This window comes from Drosophila yakuba, unplaced genomic scaffold (assembly GCF_016746365.2).
Source record: "Drosophila yakuba strain Tai18E2 unplaced genomic scaffold, Prin_Dyak_Tai18E2_2.1 Segkk5_quiver_pilon_scaf, whole genome shotgun sequence".
Taxonomy (NCBI): domain Eukaryota; kingdom Metazoa; phylum Arthropoda; class Insecta; order Diptera; family Drosophilidae; genus Drosophila; species Drosophila yakuba.
Window position 1 is genome coordinate 981325 of NW_025048824.1, and position 18551 is coordinate 999875.

An 18551-nucleotide genomic window follows, 5' to 3' on the forward strand; every position below is an offset into this window, starting at 1 on the left:
TAAAGTGTGAAATTGGTTTGCAAAACTATTTAAATTACTGAACAATGTCTAAAGCTTCTCTAGAACATTGTATTTCCTAAGCACTTAGAGATGGTTTCTCGAAAACTTCCTTTAAAGAATTCTCCAATATGTTTTGATTTTTGGCCAGCCTAAATCTACTAGGGTCGATCAATCCGAGCTCAGAATTGCAATCGCTAAATCTACTAATTGAAACAACTAGTCCGCCGTCAACAATGTTTTGAAATTCTTTATGGTATGTGGTTATAGCCTGCTAAGATGTATTTGATTTATAAGAGCTTAAATGGGACGATAGATATCCTTTTTCTCGGTCCCCACGTCGGGCGCCAGATTGTGTAGTGTACAGAACAGGACGGCTTAGCATTGGTAGCCTGAAACGGCCAGAAACTATGACCGTTGCCCAAAGATGTTTCTTTTATAAGAAGCTAGGTTCGACGGTGCGCATTCTTGCTGAGCTCGGGTCCAGCTCGTCGGATTGGTCGGGGTACTTTCTCCCCTAGCTATCTTTCCTTTTAACACAAGTCAATTAATGCGCGAGATTAACCAAAAAGTTAATCAGTCTCTAAAAGGAAATGGTATATAAAGAAAAAGAATTGATTCCGCGCCGCCACGCGTACAATAACCAAATAAAATGAAAACTCCGCTAGATTATGGGATCATGAGTACTCGACGTACGAAAGTAAATAAGTTTAAGCCAACATATTTATAATCATAAAGGTACAACCCACATTGTCGGTCATTGTTTATTATTGGCATGAAGAAGGAATAAAACTTGAAGTCTAGTGTAAGTTAGTTTAGAGCGAAGGCGGAAGCATAATAAAGCTCTCTCTCGCTCTCTGCGAATTCGCCCCGCCTTCGCCAACCTCTGTTAAGCTAGGCCAAAGAACATATATGCTAAATAGAAGATCAAGTCGAAAATTGAACTCACCCCGGGCACACGCATTTCTTTTCGTTCTCGTCGTTGCGAAAATAAAAATTAATTATTCTTGCCACCAAAGTTCGTAATATTTTAATAAGCTAATTAAAAACTTCATGGCGCCCCCGGGTGGACAAGATAATTAATTTAAACAAAAGGCAACATTTAATTAAAGTGACAGTGACACATATAGAATATGTAATATATAATATAATATATGTATATATAATATATAAAAGTGCAATATAAAAAATTGTTCTTTGGTTTTCTTTTTGAGTGCAAATAAATATATATATTGTTGCCCGCGAAGCGCTATTGTGTTTAAATAATAAATATATTAAACATATTCCGTGTCGGTCGCGCAATACCCTGCTTGTGGAATTGCCGCCACCACCGAGGGAACTTTTAAGGAAAGTGGCCGGTAAAATTAGCATTCGGAAATCAGAGGTATTTGTGCAAAAAATTGAAAGCTAGAGTTATAGACAAATTTTATGTTTATTGTCTTGTGCTGGAATATTGCACCTCGCTTTCAGTTCGTGGCACATATGTACGTATCAATATAGTAGAGCTAGATTGCATGCAAAATATCCAATTTATTTGTTGATAAAATACATACACATACACATTTATTATTTTGTACTGCATTATTGCAATCACTGTCGCCCCCTTCCCCCTGTCGTTCGTTGAAACTCGCATTAATAGTTGGGAAGTTAATCCAAGCTTGCGCACTAATACACCGACAGCCTTATATACTAGCAGATGCAGCGGTGAACTATTCTAATCTAGTTCTTGAACTAGTTTTTTGGCAAATCGATAGAAATTTACAAGACCAATACAAAAATGAAAAAATATCAAAACATTTTTTAAAAGTGTGGACGTGGCAGTTTTGGGCGTCTTGTGGGCGTTAGAGGGGCTCGCCCCCTCTGTATGCTTAATCTAAACTTTGTAGCTTTTGTAGTTCCTAAGATCTCGACGTTCATACGGACAGACAGACGGACGGACAGATGGACATGGCCAGATCGACTCAGCTATTAATCCTGATCAATAATATATATACTTTATATGGTCGGAAACGCTTCCTTCTGCCTGTTACATACTTTTTAACGAATCTAGTATACCCTTTTACTCTACGAGTAACGGGTATAATAACCTATTTTTTTGGTTTAATAAATTTCTAATTATTGAATCGAAGGTTATTAAATTATATTGTTGGTCTGATTTAAGATAATTTGTTTTGGCCATTTATTTATTTAATTTGGAAATAATATTTATTTAATTTAAATATTTAATTTATAATGAGCCTAAAAACCAAAAATAAATCGATTCTGGAAGAGCTGAAAAGCAAGCTCTAAGGTCGGGTCAGAACGATTCGCCGATTAAATGAGCGATTAGAAACGGGATCGATTCCTATATTAGAGGAAGAATTTAAATGTCGACTAGAAAACTTAAATGATTCAATTAATAAGGCAAATCAATTACAAGAACAGATAGAAGACATAGATTGTGGCGATGCATTTGGCGACGAGTTGGAAGAACTTTGTATAGTGACCAAGGCAAAAATAATGTCCCTAGTGTCTGCCTTGAAGGTAGCAAGCGTCAGCGAAGCTCCGGGACCAGGTGCTGTAGCTCCAACTCGTGCGCGACTTCCGAATTTGGCATTGCCAAAATTCAGTGGAGATTATTCGGAGTTCAAAAATTTCATCAGCCTTTTTGAAACTCGGTTTGATGTTAGGCTGCCATTTCAATCTGATCCAAATGGATTAGGCAACTCCTTCGAGGTTGCAAAACGACGGTTTTTGTCGCTTGAGCGAAGGCTGTCTCGAGATCCTAACATGAAGACCATGTACTTGGAATTCAAGGAAGAATATCTCGCCCTAGGTCATATGTCGCCTATAGAAAACAAACTCCCTTCCACTCCACATTATGTCATTCCCCATCAATGCGTGTTAAGGCCCTAGAGTACGTCAATAATGTTGCTCGTCGTGTTCGATGCGTCCTGCAAAACATCGTCTCAGGTGGTCTTAAACGACATCCTGATGGTGGGGCCGACAATTCAAGAAGAGTTGTACTCCTCTCTACACCGATTCCGGCTGCACAGGTATGCCCTGACTGCCGATGTAAAAAAGATGTATCGCCAAGTAATGGTTAATGAAGCGGATAGGAAGTTTCAACTCATAGTGTGGAGGAGAGACCCCTCTGAATCCTTGAGATTATACAAGCTCAACACCGTCACATATGGTACTGAACCAACCCCATTTCTGGCTATTCGGTGTTTAAAGAGGTTTAGTGAATCTGCTAAATTTTCATTCCCTAGAGCTGCCGACGTAATTGGATCCGATTTTTACGTCAATGACATGTTAACTGGTGCTGTATGCGTAGAGGAGCTAAAGACAATTAAGTCTGAAGTGTCTCAGGTTCTTCAAACAGCAGATTTTGAATTGACAAAGTGGTTTTCAAACTCACCTGAGGTCACTGCATCTGAGAGCACTGTTAAGTCGATACCTATCTCGGAGATACTATCGGTGATATCGATGCTGTTCGACCCCCTCGGCTTGTTAAGTCTCATTGTGATTTAAGGAAAGATCCTATTGCAGGGACATAATAAGTTAGATTGGGATGAGTCAATTCCGATGCATTTGGAAACAGCTTGGGATATGCTAAAAGGCACTCTGTCTTAACTGGATGAGATATCGATTCCTCGGTTCGTGCATACCGACCCATTGTCACCGGTACAGCTACATGCCTTTGCTGTCGCCTCCATGAGAGGAAAATTGCCGAAGGTTTTAAATTATCGTTGTTGACTTCAAAGTCAAAAGTAGCGCCGCTGAAGACCAAAACGCTCCCAAGGCTTGAGTTATGTGCCGCTCACCTTCTCCCAGATCTCTGCCATAGAATCAAACCCTATCGAACGAATTGTATACTGGTCGGACTCTGAAGTTACTCTTCACTGGATTCGATCTCATCCATCTTCGTTGTCGACATTCGTTTCGAACAGGGTAGCGGAGATTCAAGAATGGTCAGGAGAAGCTACATGGCGGCATGTTCCCACAAAGCAGAACCCAGCAGATATCGTTTTGAGAGGTTGTGACGTCGACGAGATAGGGCAGTCGATCTGGTTCACTGGCCCACCATTTCTGAAGGACGACGAAGAAACCTTGCCCAAAAATGCGCATTTCGAGCCGGATGAGGAAGTCTTGCGTCAGGAAGCTAGGAAGACTGTGGTCGGACTGACCGCTGCTGTGCAAACTTCCGATTTGCTGGATGTCATTGAGGGATTCTCGTCACACCTCAAACTGCTTAGAGTGTTCGCTTATATGTTCCGCTTTATAAGGAAATGCAAAGACAAGAGTATAGTTTTCGAAAAAACTCTGTCACACGACTGAATATAATGAAGCGTTTCATAAAATTATCGAAATAGTACAAAAGCACGAGTATCAAGTAGAAATTGAAAAGGTTCGTAAAGGCTCCAAGGTCGTCCCAAGTCTTCAGCGATTGAACCCATTCATCCATGATGATACAGGCACTTGGTGCAACTTTTCGTTGTTGCGAGTTGGGGGGCGACTAGCTAACGCTCCTATATCATATGATGCCAAGTTTCCCTTGCTGTTGACGAAACGCTCGCAGTTTGTGCAGAGCTACGTCCGGCATTTGCACCATTCCAATTTTCATGTCGGCCCTCGAGCACTTGTGAGCACTTGTATTTGGACCGTAAACGCTCAGGAACTCTGCAGTCGGACAGTTCGATCATGTGTGCGCTGCTTCAAATGCAAGCCTTGACTGACGATACAAATTATGGGAAATCTACCCGCAGATAGACTCCGTGCTCTCCGCCCATTTGCGATATGTGCTGTTAATTTTTGTGGCCCTGTCTATACGACATTAAAAATTCGAGGAAGGCCCCCGTATAAGTCCTACGTTGCCGTATTTGTTTGTTTTGCGTCCAAGGCGGTTCACTAAAAGATTGCCTCAGATTTAAGTACTGATTCTTTTCTATTGGCTTTTCAAACATTCATTGGTCGACGAGGAGCGAGTCGCCACTTCCAGGCTCTTCGCGATCGGATCGAGGAGCAGGCGGACGCAATTCGCGAGCTCACATCAAAAAGCGGATGCGAATTTGCGTTCACACGCCCTCGGGCTCCGCACATGGGCGGACTATTGGAGGCAGGTGTGAAAACTGCAAAGCACCTACTCCTACGAGCGCAGTGCACTCCTCAACGTCGAAGAGCTGGCAACAGTCCTCGTCGGGATCGAGGGCGCAATAAACTCGCGGCCCCTCGGAGCGCTCAGCCAGGACCCAAGCGACGGAGAGGCTCTAACTCCCGGGCACCTGCTGACAGGCGGGCCGGTCATCGCAGCACCAGCACTCCGGACCCCGGACCAGGCGGGTCTTAGTTTCTTGCGGCGATGGCGGCATGTCTCGTCAGTCAGGCAAACGTTCTGGCGGCGATGGTCCCGGGAATATGTCCTGGGCCTTCAGGTTCGGGGCAAGTGGCACGAGGAGAAGGCCAACGTCGAGGAGGGCCAACTCGTCGTCGTGCCAGAGGACAACCTGCTGCCTCAACAGTGGCTCCTGGGAAGGATCGTCGCGACGCACGCAGGAGAGGACGGCAAGGTCAGGGTCGTCGACCTTAGGAGGAGTGATGGAGCCATCTTCCGGAGGGCGATCCACAAGCTGGCGCCGCTGCCGATTTGTTGAAGCCGTGGAGGCGTTCGACGGGGCCGGTGTTGGCTGAACCCATATTGTCGGTCATTGTTTATTATTTGTTGTTTATGGTTAGCATGAAAAAAGAAAAAAAACTTGAAGTCTACTGTAAGTTAGTTTAGGGCGAAGGCGGAAGCATAATAAAGCTCTCTCTCGCTCTTTGCGAATTCGCCCCGCCTTCGCCAACCTCTGTTAAGCTAGGCCTAAGAACATATATGTAAACAAAAGAGAACGCTATAGTCGAGTTCCCCGACTATCTGATACCCGTTACTCAGCTAGTGGAAGTGTGAAGGAGAGTCTTCAACACTGACAGTTTTTGGCGGTTTGTGGGCGTGAGAGTGGGCGTGGCAAAAAGTTTTTTTGCAACTCGATAGAATATTACAAGACCAATACAAAAATGAAAAAATATCAAAACATTTTTCAAAAGTGTGGGCGTGGCAGCTTTAGGCGGTTTGTAGGTGTTAGAGTGGGCGTGGCAAAAAGTTTTTTGGCAAATCGATAGAAATTTATAAGACCAATTCAAAAATGAAAAAATATTAAATTATTTTTCAAAAGTGTAGGCGTGGCAGTTTTGGGCGGTTTGTGGGCGTTAGAGTGGGCGTGGCAACATGAGTCGACAAACTGCGTCTATGTCTCTGGAGTCTGTATGCCTAATCTCAACTTTCTACCTTTTATAGTTCCTGAGATATCAACGTTCATACGGACAGACAGATGGACAGACGGACGGACAGACGGACGGACAGACGGACGGACAGACGGGCATGGCCAGATCGACTCGGCAATTGATACTGATCAAGAATATATATACTTTATATGATCGGAAACGCTTCCTTCTGCCTGTTACATACTTTTCAACAAATCTAGTATACCCTTTTACTCTAGGAGTAACGGGTATAAATAGAAGATCAAGTCGAAAATTGAATTCACCCCGAGCACACGCATTTCTTTTCGTTCTCGTCGGTGCGAAAATAAAAATTAATTATTCTTTCCACCAAAGTACGTAATATTTTAATAAACTAATTAAAAAGTTCAGTAAAACTAATTTTCATTTTAATTCCATAAGTCATTCACAAAAGGCAAAACTAACAAGTATGTTTACATTCAACATTAATTTAATTATCGGTTTTTAATTCTTGTGATCAGCAAAATATTTAACGGGCCTTATGTTGATATCCTTTCTCACATCATTATTTATTTATATATTATAATATTATATTTAATATATTTATATTAATATTTATATATTTATATTTTATATCATATTTTCGGCGCAATGAAAAAGAGCGGCCGCAGCAGGTGCAATTGCAATTATTTATAGCTCAAAGGCTATATTAGCACGAAGCCGGGAATCAAAACAAATGACGAAAACTCTATTGAAGCTTCTAGACTGGTGCAATGAATTGGGTTTGGTTTTAGTTACGTCACAGGTGCTTGCCGATTACAGATGAGGTTATGGAAATGGGACCGATCTCGTTCAGAGGGTCTAAACACTCCTAACTCTTCTGTCTTGATTTCCTGATTTCTGTTTTAAATGTGGAAAACATAGGTCCATAGCTGCTGCCTCCGAGTGGAGTCTTGGTTATGTAATCCAAAGGTCCAAGGGTCGGCACCGCCTACGCTCAGTGGGCGAGATGCTCGAGGCTACAGCCAAGTTGGAAACGCTTGCAGATAACGCGTATGAGCTCTATGGCTAAAACCAAGGCTGAATGCCTCCTGCGCTGAAAACTAACACTTATTCACTTTAATTCACTTTACTTTCTTGAGAGTTGTGTTGTTTATGTTTTTGAAATAGTTTATTTATATGAAATAGTTGATGGCTGATTAGCGAATAAAAATTTTCAAATTAACACCACGTGTGTACAATTGAGCTGCTTGCGGCACGAAGAAGTACGGACTATAAGTCTTGATCGCTCGCTGAATAAAAGTCGAATGACTTGCACGTGAAGAGTTTGTATGCCGGAAACTCCCAAAAATGGTCTTCGCTTAAAGCTTTGCCATAGCGGTGAAATCGGGTGATCTTCCCGTTTTCTTTCATTACACCAATTATAGCAAGTGCATCAGGGAGGGCGGTTAATTGTACCTAACAATAAATGCCTTTACATTTATCCAAAAAGTTGGGCACTACAGGGTTACCATTGTTTAGTCAAGGTATCTATGCCCTGTCATGTCACAGTTCCAGCATTTTAACTCTATGGCGCAATTTCTTCAACTTCGGGGACTTCAATATCAAGTTGATCCCTAGATCGCGGTTCCATTTCGTTCACTTCTAAGGCGGCGATCGACAGAATGTAATATATGGCTAACCCACATGCTGTTTAAAAATCTCATGCCTGCGTACCGCTTGGAGCAACTTATGTTGTATTTCCATCAAAAGGTTTGACCTTAAGTCTCCTAGCAAATAGAATTCAGACATTGGCGGCGATGAATGATCAGACATTGATCCGAGTGCCTGATAGTACTTATTATTTTTCTGCTTACGTTAATCAATCGAGGCTTGGATATCTCTTTCCGTACACGTATCTTTGAAGTGGGTCCTTGAGCAACGCACAAGTCGGTCCAAATTTTGATCCGGTCCACTCTGCCTCCCCGTCTTTAAACAAGTTGCTCGAATATCGGGCAAGCAAATTGTCTAGTCAAGGCTTCGGCTTGATAAATAAAATCTTCAACTGAAAGGAAACCCTTGCCCGTATATCTCAATTTCCAATTACTCGTATTTTGGCTAATACGATCTGGCCTAAGATCAAATGCGTCTAAATGGAGACTATGTTTGGTGTTTAAATTACACCAAATAAAATAAAATAAACACCTAAATACTTCATTATATATACTTTTCGTGGTCGAAAACCCTTCCATACTCTTAGAGTAAAAGAGTGTTCTAGATTCGATCAAAAGTATGTAACAAGTAGAAGAAAGTGTTTCCGACCATTAAAGTATACATATTCTTGAACAGAGTCGATCTAGCCCTGTCCTTCCGATTGCCCACTCGTCTGTCTGTCCGTCTGTATGAATGTCGAGATCTCAGGAACCAGAAAAGAGTATCATCGTTGAAATGTATGTAAATTTCTCTAGAGTTGTTAAAAAACTTTTTGCCACGCTCACAAACCACCAAAAGCTGCCATGCCCACACCTTTGGAAAATGTTTCAATATTTGGTAATTTTAATTAGTGTTGTAAGTTTCTATCGGTTTGCCAAAAAACAACATTTTGCCACGCGAACTTTAACGCCAACACACCGCCAAAAACGTTTATTGTTGAAATTTCTCCTTCGCACTTTCACTTGCTAAGTAGCGGGTATCATATAGTCGGGGAACTCGACTTTATCGTTATCTCTTGTTTCATATTATTATTAGTCACGTAATTTTTTAGATTTGCCAAAAACATTTCGAACATGTCTACTCTAACCCCAGCAAACCGCATAAAACCTCAGAGATAATCGAAGCTTATACTGAATTTTGTATAGAATTGTGTGACCGAACTCGATAGCTTACACGAGTATCGAAATCGAGAGAGGCCTTCTCTATTCGAATCTATCATCACTATTCTCGACGACCACGGCATCCTTCCCTGCTTCTTAGCTTTTGCCTCGCACACGCACCAATTTGTTATAATTAAAATAATCATACTAAAGTAAACTGAATAAATACTACAGCTTATCTCTGTGTACGATACACATTACATTGGTGACGCCGACGTGATTCATTATATACATACACCCAGCCACAATACACATCATGTGCAATTCATCTTATTTTATGTAACTAGTTTGCGGTCTGTATATTCCGAAGCATTTCTTGACTCGTTATGGTTGAAAGTTGAAAATCCGAATGTATCGGCCGTAATTCGTCACGCTGCTGTGGGATACATGGCAAACTTTTTACCCCGCGCCAGATTTTTGTCACTTAGCACTGTTATTTTCTACCTAAAAGAATTGACAAAGTGGGCTCATACATACATAAATGACTCGGATGCATATAAGCATAACTGCTCTCTGAAGGCCTATTTGGATTTCTATTCTGTTTGCCAAGCTGTGTTTAATTTAATTGCATTTTGCGCAAAAAATTTTACTGCCAGTTCAAAAGATTTGCTCTTCCTCCAATCCCTTCAACTATCGCGCCTTGCCATGTGTCATATAAATCCCCTGCGTTATTGTTTAGCCCCAGTGGCAAAAGCTTTCGCTGGTGTTACAAGAACATACCAATTGGCCACGCTCGCCGCAAGCTTGTTTCGGTTTACGGACATGAAAAATTCCTGCCCGATGAGACGCTGGAGTCGTTCTTCCCCCTTGATCCTTATGTACTTAAGTTATCAAAAAAGTATATTGAGGCCAACTATATGGTTTACCAGAGTTATGACACGGATGAGTGTGTATATTAAATACGACCATTCTAGAAAACGTGGTAACTCGGAAATGAGCCACGGAAACGACAAAAGAATTTCGAACTGTCTAAAAGTCAAGAATTGGACAAACAATTTCACTTCGGATCTTCGCCAGAATTATACGAATAAGTACTTATGTTTTCTTCGAATTACCAATTATTTGTTTGAAATTGGCAATTCAATCGCAATTTCAACATTTTTTTGGCACTCCTTCTAGCTAATTAACGGGTTATCACGCAGATATCTGATTGTCGAGAATTTCTTATGTTTTCAAATTAAATTTATCTGGTAGTTGAGTACAGCGCTGACTTAAATTGCTGTTAGTTGTATGTTGGTAAGTTGGTAATTACAAGTTGGTTGTTTGACCATTGTCATACTATAACTCACAGACTGACGCATTTGTCGAGCGCGTAAGTCTTCTATTTCCAAGAAATCATATTCTTCATACACATCTAAATGATCTTCGTCGTCAAATTCATTAAACATATAATAATCACCAGTGCGAACTGCATGTGGGTGAAGGCTTAGGTTCCGGTGTCTCGGTTTGAGGGAGCGACTAAAATATGTGTCCCTTTCAGCTTGTTGAATTGTGGGTAAGAACTCATTATCCAAAGTTTTGAGTCTCGTCACATGAGTGGAGTTCCTAGGAGGCTGATGGAGGGAATGGAAACCCGATCCAGTAATTTCTGCAAAAAAATAATGTTAATTCTTTTAAGACTCTCATAAGGTAGATCACATGTGCAAAATTTTATTTTTATAGCTTTATGATCCTAGGTATTAAAAACATAGAAATCATTCAAATTTACTTTTTATTTCGTTAGTTTGAACTTAAGTAATCTTATCTGGGTGCCGCCAGCGGTAACACCTCAGGCTTGGCTTTCTGGCAGTGACCCAGACGGGGCAATATATAATCTTTTTAAAATAATGGCGATCGCACTGTTAAAATATGGTTATTGGTATAGGGATATTGATTGCGGTCATTGTTGTGTTTGTAAACTGCGTGTGCAAGGTGCTTCAACTTATAAAATTGGTTAACGTTATAACTGTAACGAACACACTCAATGAGCGTTGTCCACCTCTACAGACTCTGTCTACCTTTTTGGTTCTTGTGTTAAGATGAACAAGAGTGTGTTGAGGTGGACAACGATCATTGAGTGTGTTCGTTACAGTTATAATTGGCGCCCAACCTAAGAGCTAGCCCGATGCCTCATTAGGCATCTGTCGTTTGACAGCCGAGCTTCCCCTTAATAAACAATCCATCCACTTTTAGTTTTAGTCAGGTATTTCATATTCCGTCGTGGAATTTATGGTCTCTAGAGAGTTTTGGAGCCATACCGGAGAATATGTTACGCTTTTACATGATTTTTCTATCAGTTCATTAATAATTAAACATTATAATTAAACAACATTGCAATTCGAGTAATTGATTCTTAGGATTTATAGTTCTATACCAGGATTTCACTATTCAAACATTTACTTCTTATCATTAAGGATTGAGCTAGTTACTCTTCTAATTGGTAAGACTTCATAAATGAATGAATGCCAATTATCCTACAACTCTGTATTAACATACCGTAAGCGTACTGTACCTATTGAATTATACAGCCTACTGCTATACTACTCAGGGTAAGACCCGCATTACCTTTTTGTCGCTTACCGTTTAACTCTTTTCGCTTACCTTTATCTTTTACCGTTTCTTATCTACAATTCATCGTTTGATCTTATCGCTTCCCTTTCGTGTTATAACGAGGATTCGTTAGATTTTATATATTCGCTAGTTTGTATTTTTAAGCATCGTGATGCGTAGTAATGAAAATTTGGCTGACCTAGAGACGGACCAGTATGTAATCTGGATTTGGTTGAAACCCGTTGTAAACATTCTTTACACAAGCTTCGTCTTAACAATTACCTTAAGAACCATGACCCGTCTGTAGTCAGCCATATTCTCAATCCGAGCCAGGATCTCGTTTGGCTATTTCCACTAAATCTCAGGTTAATAATATTGTAACTTGTTCAGCTTCTCGGAATACAACAAAACAGAACGGGATGTCTGATCCAAATTCTCAACAGGAAATTGGTAGCAGGGATAGCTCAGATTTCAGAGTCTTGACAGAAGACCGTGTTGAACAAATAGATCAGAGTTCAATGCAGTCCTTTCAAGCAAGCATGCTACAATCAGTAACAGAACAAATCACTATGGTTTTACTCAATTGAAGGTAAATTTAAAGGTAAGATATCAATATCAGAGATTTTACCGTGAAATCAAAAATGCCATGCGACGCCGCAAACAGAGAAGCATAGAAAATTTTGATGACTTTTTGGATGCAAAGCTTTCCATTGCAGATTTCCTTCGTAAGCCAATGTAGGACAGTGAAATTACTGTGGAAGTTGGTTGTGGAACACCTAAGGTGTACAAGCCCAACTGCGCAAAATGTAATTCGGGAAACTCATAACAGGGCATCGTAAATCCCATCAATTAAAATCGCAATTCGACGATTTGCTTGTTTTGTCAAACAATTTCGAAGATCATCTTTTGCATTTGACCCAATTGCGTAAAGCTGGATTGAGAATTAATATCCAGAAAAGTCATTTCTGCCTGAAAACAGTAGACTCTCTTGGTTACTTGGTAGGCGAAGGCACGCTTCAAGTAAATTCAAACAAAATCGCAGCTGTGAACGAATTCCTTGCCCCGAAGTCCCAAAAACAGTTGAGAAGATTTATTGGTATGACTGGTTGGTACCAGCTATTCATATCTAATTATTCCACCTTAAACCTTAAGTTAGAATGATGAGGCTAAAGAAGCTTTTGATTATGACAACCATTTAGTCTGCAGTGTGATGCTTCACTACATGCGATGATTTTGGTTGTGAACGTTCGATAGCTTTCATGTATAAGAAGCTGAACATAGCCCAACGAAACTATTCAGTTACAGAACTCGAACTTATGCATTTTAGTGCATTTTAATCGAAAGAGTGTACTGCTCTCAGAGATAAATTCAGCTCAAAGAAGCTGGGTCCGCAGAAATCGAATTTTTGCAATTTGAAAGATGGAATCGTTTGACCATGTTTGACCACCAATTACTTTTTTTGACCAGTTTTGAAGATATGGAATTTCGAAAATTTTCGAACTTCAAAAAGTTGACTTTTTAGAACTTTTTTTTTTTAAATCGCAGTAACTTCGTTTGATTACGTTTGACCCCCTTTAGAATTTCGAAAAAAACTTTTAGTTTAGAAAATATAAGCACTTAAGCAATTTTTCACACCTCAAAACTAAATATTTTCAAACAAAATTGATTTTTGCGGACCCAGCTTCTTTGAGCTGATGAATTCGTGTGTCTACAATTACCTGATTTTCTAGTCATTGATGATTATATTTATCATCGTGCAATTTTCCAATTGTACTGACGTTTTTCAGACGATTGCTGAAAATTGCTTCTACCTGAGTCGTTGCGTCAAAGCGTAATAAGTTCGGCTCATGATCAACCCACATCTGCTCATTGTGGGATTTCTAAATGTTTAGAGCGTATAAGACGGTATTTCTATTGGCCAAACATGGTTAGTAACGTTCGTGATAACATTCGAAATTGCGAGATGTGCAAGATCACTAAATATCCCAACCGTTCGTTAAAAACACCAATTGGAGCACAAGTGCAAAGCAATAGAATTTTTCAAAGACTTTATCTTTATTTTATCGGCCCATTTTCTCGATCCAAATCCGGGAATTATTTTGGATCACTTTTCCAAATTTACTTTTTTAAAAGCTGTGAAAAAGTTTAACACTAAAGGAACACTAAAGTTTAACAATAAAGGAAGGAATACATTTTTAAGTTAGTTCTTAACTGACCTCTGGTAAAACTTATTCAAATAAAGATCATAAAAAGGAAAATATATTTTTTTTATATTAAATCTATCACCAAAAAAGTTTATTGGCGCGGTCGGTAGGATACTGAAAAAAGTCCTAGTAAACTCGTTATCCTTTGACAATCTAGTGAAAAGAGGAAACTTGTACGACCAAGTAACCTTTTCTGATTGTACCCGCGAATTGGCCGCAACAAAGTGATTTCGGTTCGTTTAAAGTGACTAAAATCGGTATCCGCACAAGAACCTGTGCGATCGGAGTTAATTTAAAGACCTAATTTTGTGGACCGCTTCGTGAAGTGAGACCTCCACTAAGGTGTAATACAATTAAAAGGCACACAGTGCAGTTCACTAAGACATAAGTCTCGACATACTGTAGCAGTCTGTGAACAAAAACAGTAGCCCACTAAAATCAAAAGTGCGACTGCTACTATTGTATAAAAAAATAAAAAGTTAAAACAGTGCAGTTCACTTAAGGCATAAGTCTCGATATACTGCAGCAGTCTGTGAACAAGAACAGAAACTAACATAAATAAAACTAAAACCCATCGAATCTCAGCTCGTTCATCAGACGTATCGAATACCTGTTGAACTTATACCCTTCAAACGACGCTCGACAGAAGGCGGTTATATTTGGAGCCATTGAACTTCAAATTGTCGGAGATGCTGAAAAGGTTACCCAATTTGGAATGCACAACTTTAAGAGACGCCCTAATCACGGAATTCAAGACTCAGACGCCCCTGGAGGAACTACTAGGAAGATTGTATCGCACACCTTTTAAGGGTAACTTACGTCTATTCTGTGAACAATTAGAAGATAAGTCCAGTGTAATTATAAATAAGTTAGCATTAGAGAATGACCGAAATAATATGGTGGTTTATACACAAGCAATGGCAACCACAATAAAAAATACAATTCAACGCTCACTCCCCGATAGGTTGTTCATGACCTTAGCGAGGTATGACATTTCAACCGTTCAAAAATTAAGGCAAACCGCCCAACAAGAAGGTCTATACGAAGACCCAATTTCAAAAACATTCGATAGTCAGCCAAAACTTAACTCAAATTCACCTAACACCTATAAACATACAAACATTAACCAAATCAAAAACACTCACCCCAACCAACGATTCATTCGCCCCTTTATTCCATTAAATTCCACACAGACCCAAAACACTAACGTAAACAATCAAACCCCTCTTAGACAAATTCCTCCGACCAGACAACAGCAACTTAATCAGTACAGAAATTTATACAACGGATTCAGAACAGACTTACTTCAGGACCGTTAAAACGACACCCGAACAACACCCCCAACAACAAAGAGTGCCAAAAAGGCGTTTTAGAGAAAGCAGCGAACAATCGCATATGCAGACAAATGAAAATTTTCACCAGCACGAATTAGATTACGATAACGAAACTGAACACTACATTAATAACGACGAACAGTTCCACGAAGATCAATTACAGAATACTCAGACAGAATTGTTTACAGATCAGCAATATCAACAAGCTGAAAATTTTCCAATACCAGCCTGGGATCCCACCAATACATAGAGATCATGTTTAATAACTACAGATATAGATGCATAGTTGATACTTGCTCTTCGATAAACTTGATGAGCTCAAACTTTTTCAAGCAAATATCTGTCCGAAGTATGACAGGCTATATTAAATTAAATAAGTATGTAGACCTTCCAGCCAACGGTCTTTTTCAACAAACGCAAAAATTCTATATTCATTCATTTTCACGTTATTATGATATTCTGTTAGGAAGAAAAATACTAATGGAGAATAACGGTTTAATAGACTACTCTCGGAAAAAAACAATAATTAACGAAAGAACATTCATTCACAAAGAACTAGATCCATGTGATGAGAACTCTTCGGAAAACTTTAATGCACTCTTACAAGAAAACAACTTTACATCAGAAATAAACTATGCCATGGACAACAACATAGACTCAGATCACACATACAGACTAGAACATTTAAATAGTGAGGAAAAACACAGACTTAAAAATTTATTAAAAGAGTTCAACGACATTCAATATTCCAAAAATGAAAACCTTACATTCACAAGTATAATACGGTATTTCTATTGGCCAAACATGGTTAGTAACGTTCGTGATAACATTCGAAATTGCGAGATGTGCAAGATCACTAAATATCCCAACCGTTCGTTAAAAACACCAATTGGAGCACAAGTGCAAAGCAATAGAATTTTTCAAAGACTTTATCTTTATTTTATCGGCCCATTTTCTCGATCCAAATCCTTGAATTATTTTGGATCACTTTTCCAAATTTACTTTTTTAAAAGCTGTGAAAAAGTTTAACACTAAAGTGATCATCAATATATTGTGAGTGACAACGGAACTCAATTTAAAAGCCGTGAATGCTCTGACTTTCTTTCGAAATATGGCATTAGTCAAATGTTTACTGGTGCATATGCTCCACAATCCAACTGAGCTAAGAGAGTTAACCGTTCTATTAATGCTGCTTTAAGAGCTTACATTCTCTCCGACCAACGCGAATGGGACGTATTCCTCAGTAGCATTAACTGTTCCCTAGGTAACTCGATTCACCAATCCATTGGTATTTCGCCTTATAATGTTGTTTTCGGTCAACACATGATATCCCACGGTAACGACTACAAACGGCTACGCAAACATAATTTACTCGCAGAAGGTGACGTAAAATTGTCAAGGACTGACGAATTTCAAAGAATTCGCTCCAACATTGCCAAACATTTGAATAAAGGCTTATGAGACAGACCAGAAGACTTGCAATCTCCGAGCAAGACCCCGTTTTTTCGAAGTTGGCCAAGAAGTTGTTAAAAGGAATTTCGTACTAAGTAATGCAGCGAATAATTTTAAAGCGAAACTCGCCCCTGTTGTTATTAAGGACCGAGTCAAAGAAAGGATTGGTCAGTCAAGGAACTGGGTAGATTTCATGCCAAGGACATTTGGTAATGGTTATCTTTCCTGGAAGGCGTGATCGAGTGCAGTTAAACTTTTCGCAGCTTCCCCAAATTAGTCGACAAGCATCGTGTCGACTGCAGAAGTGTTTTTTTCAAAGCAAATACTGTCAATAGTTAATTTAAATGGTGCTACAACATTAATTGGTAAGCTTTCGAGAGCGTTCGATCGCCAGTGCTTAACAATTAATTTCAAAATAGCGTATGCGGCCCATCCCACTATTTGGAGGTAGAAGTTCTTTTGGCCGCGTTGCCTAAGCGGCCTACATTGTTTTTCGGTCTCAACTTTTGACCACGAGTGGAATTTTCTGCGGCTTTATCGATCGCAGCAAGATCCACGTCTGCGGGCACCCATAACTGCATTTTCTACGTGCACACATGTGGTGTTGATCTTTTCTTCGCCTTCATCGCGCATATACAATTGGTGCGTTGTCCCTGTCGCACACATCAAATAGGCGTGTATTCTGCTTCTTCATCCGTGAGCATTGCATGAATATTTGTGCATGACCCTATTCCAGCGAGAAGCTGCTGGTTGTGACGCTGCTTCCGCTGCGTAAATAAACAAAATTACTCAATAAGAGCTTTCTTAACGTAAATACTTTAACCTTTAGATTTAAGGATTAGTTTAAGAAAATGTATTAAAATATTACTTTTTTCTTTGATTATATGGTGTCGAATATGAATTAATCTTATGTCTTTTTGGGCACCAAAGGGTATGTAAAGCAGCGATTGTAATAGGGTGGACACTAGCTGTGACACTCTTGTTCATCTTAACACAAAAAACACGCCCAAGGAAAATGGCAGCTGGTTAAAAAGGTAGACAGAGTGTGTTGAGGTGGACAGCGCTCATTGAGCGTGTTCGTTACAACTTACGACATAGAGTAAGCTTACTATAATGATTTTTACTACAGTAAAATTCTAGAGATTAATATTACCAATATTATTTGCACACCAGTCGTTCGTGCAATTTTACTATATAGATGACCAGGCCCGGCGAGATAATTGAGGCGCTAAAGGAAAATGGGTTTTGCGGCAAAAGCGTGTTGAATATCAAAAACAGGAACAGGCAGCCGCAACCACTCTTTAAGATTGAGCTTGTACCAGAAAACAATAATCATAAATAAACGCTATTCACCCAATTTACAAACTCAAGCTCCTTCTGCACCGTAGGATGACGGTAAAAGAGCCTTATAAACGGAACGCTCCTGTACAATGTACAAACTGACAAGAATTCGGCCACACGTGATCGTATTGCACACTTCGCCCGGTGTGCGTAGTCTGTGGAGATCTCCACGACTTCACACACTGTCAAACTAATAAAGAAAATGCAAGCGAGAAAAAGTGCAATAACTGTGGGGGCAATCACACAGCAAACTACAGAGGCTGTTCAATCTACAAAGAGCTGAAAATCCGTCTTCACAAAAGAATGAACACGGCGCGGGCACATTCATGAGGACCATCATTCAAGACATGATGCGTAATCAAAACCTTTCGAAACAAATGCTTGTAGCCCAACTATCAAAATAAACAATGGCTACCATACGCATAGCTACGTGGAACGCCATTGGCGTTTTACAGCGCAAACTTGAGCTAGCTCAATTCTTACATGAGAAGCATATCGACGTAACGCTTCTTTCGGAAACTCATCTCACACCACTTCTATGGTACAAATCATTCCGACGGAAAAGCACACGGTGGGACCGC

General features: G+C 39.8%; 1 protein-coding gene across 1 annotated transcript; it reads left to right on the plus strand.

The window, feature by feature from the left end:
* The first annotated feature begins 2904 nt into the window (after positions 1-2904).
* Positions 2905-5630, plus strand: LOC122319684. Its single transcript, XM_043207277.1, has 2 exons — positions 2905-3032; positions 5117-5630. The coding sequence occupies exons 1-2, from the start codon at positions 2905-2907 to the stop codon at positions 5628-5630; spliced, it is 642 nt and encodes a 213-aa protein (XP_043063212.1).
* The last annotated feature ends 12921 nt before the right edge of the window (positions 5631-18551 follow it).

Excerpts from the sequence above, each read along its gene's own strand:
- LOC122319684 (XM_043207277.1), top strand. The coding sequence starts at position 2,905 with ATGTTGCTCGTCGTGTTCGATGCGTCCTGCAAAACATCGTCTCAGGTG. Across the intron at positions 3,033-5,116 it reads CACCGATTCCGGCTGCACAG|CACCTACTCCTACGAGCGCA; the intron begins GTATGCCCTGAC and ends AAAACTGCAAAG.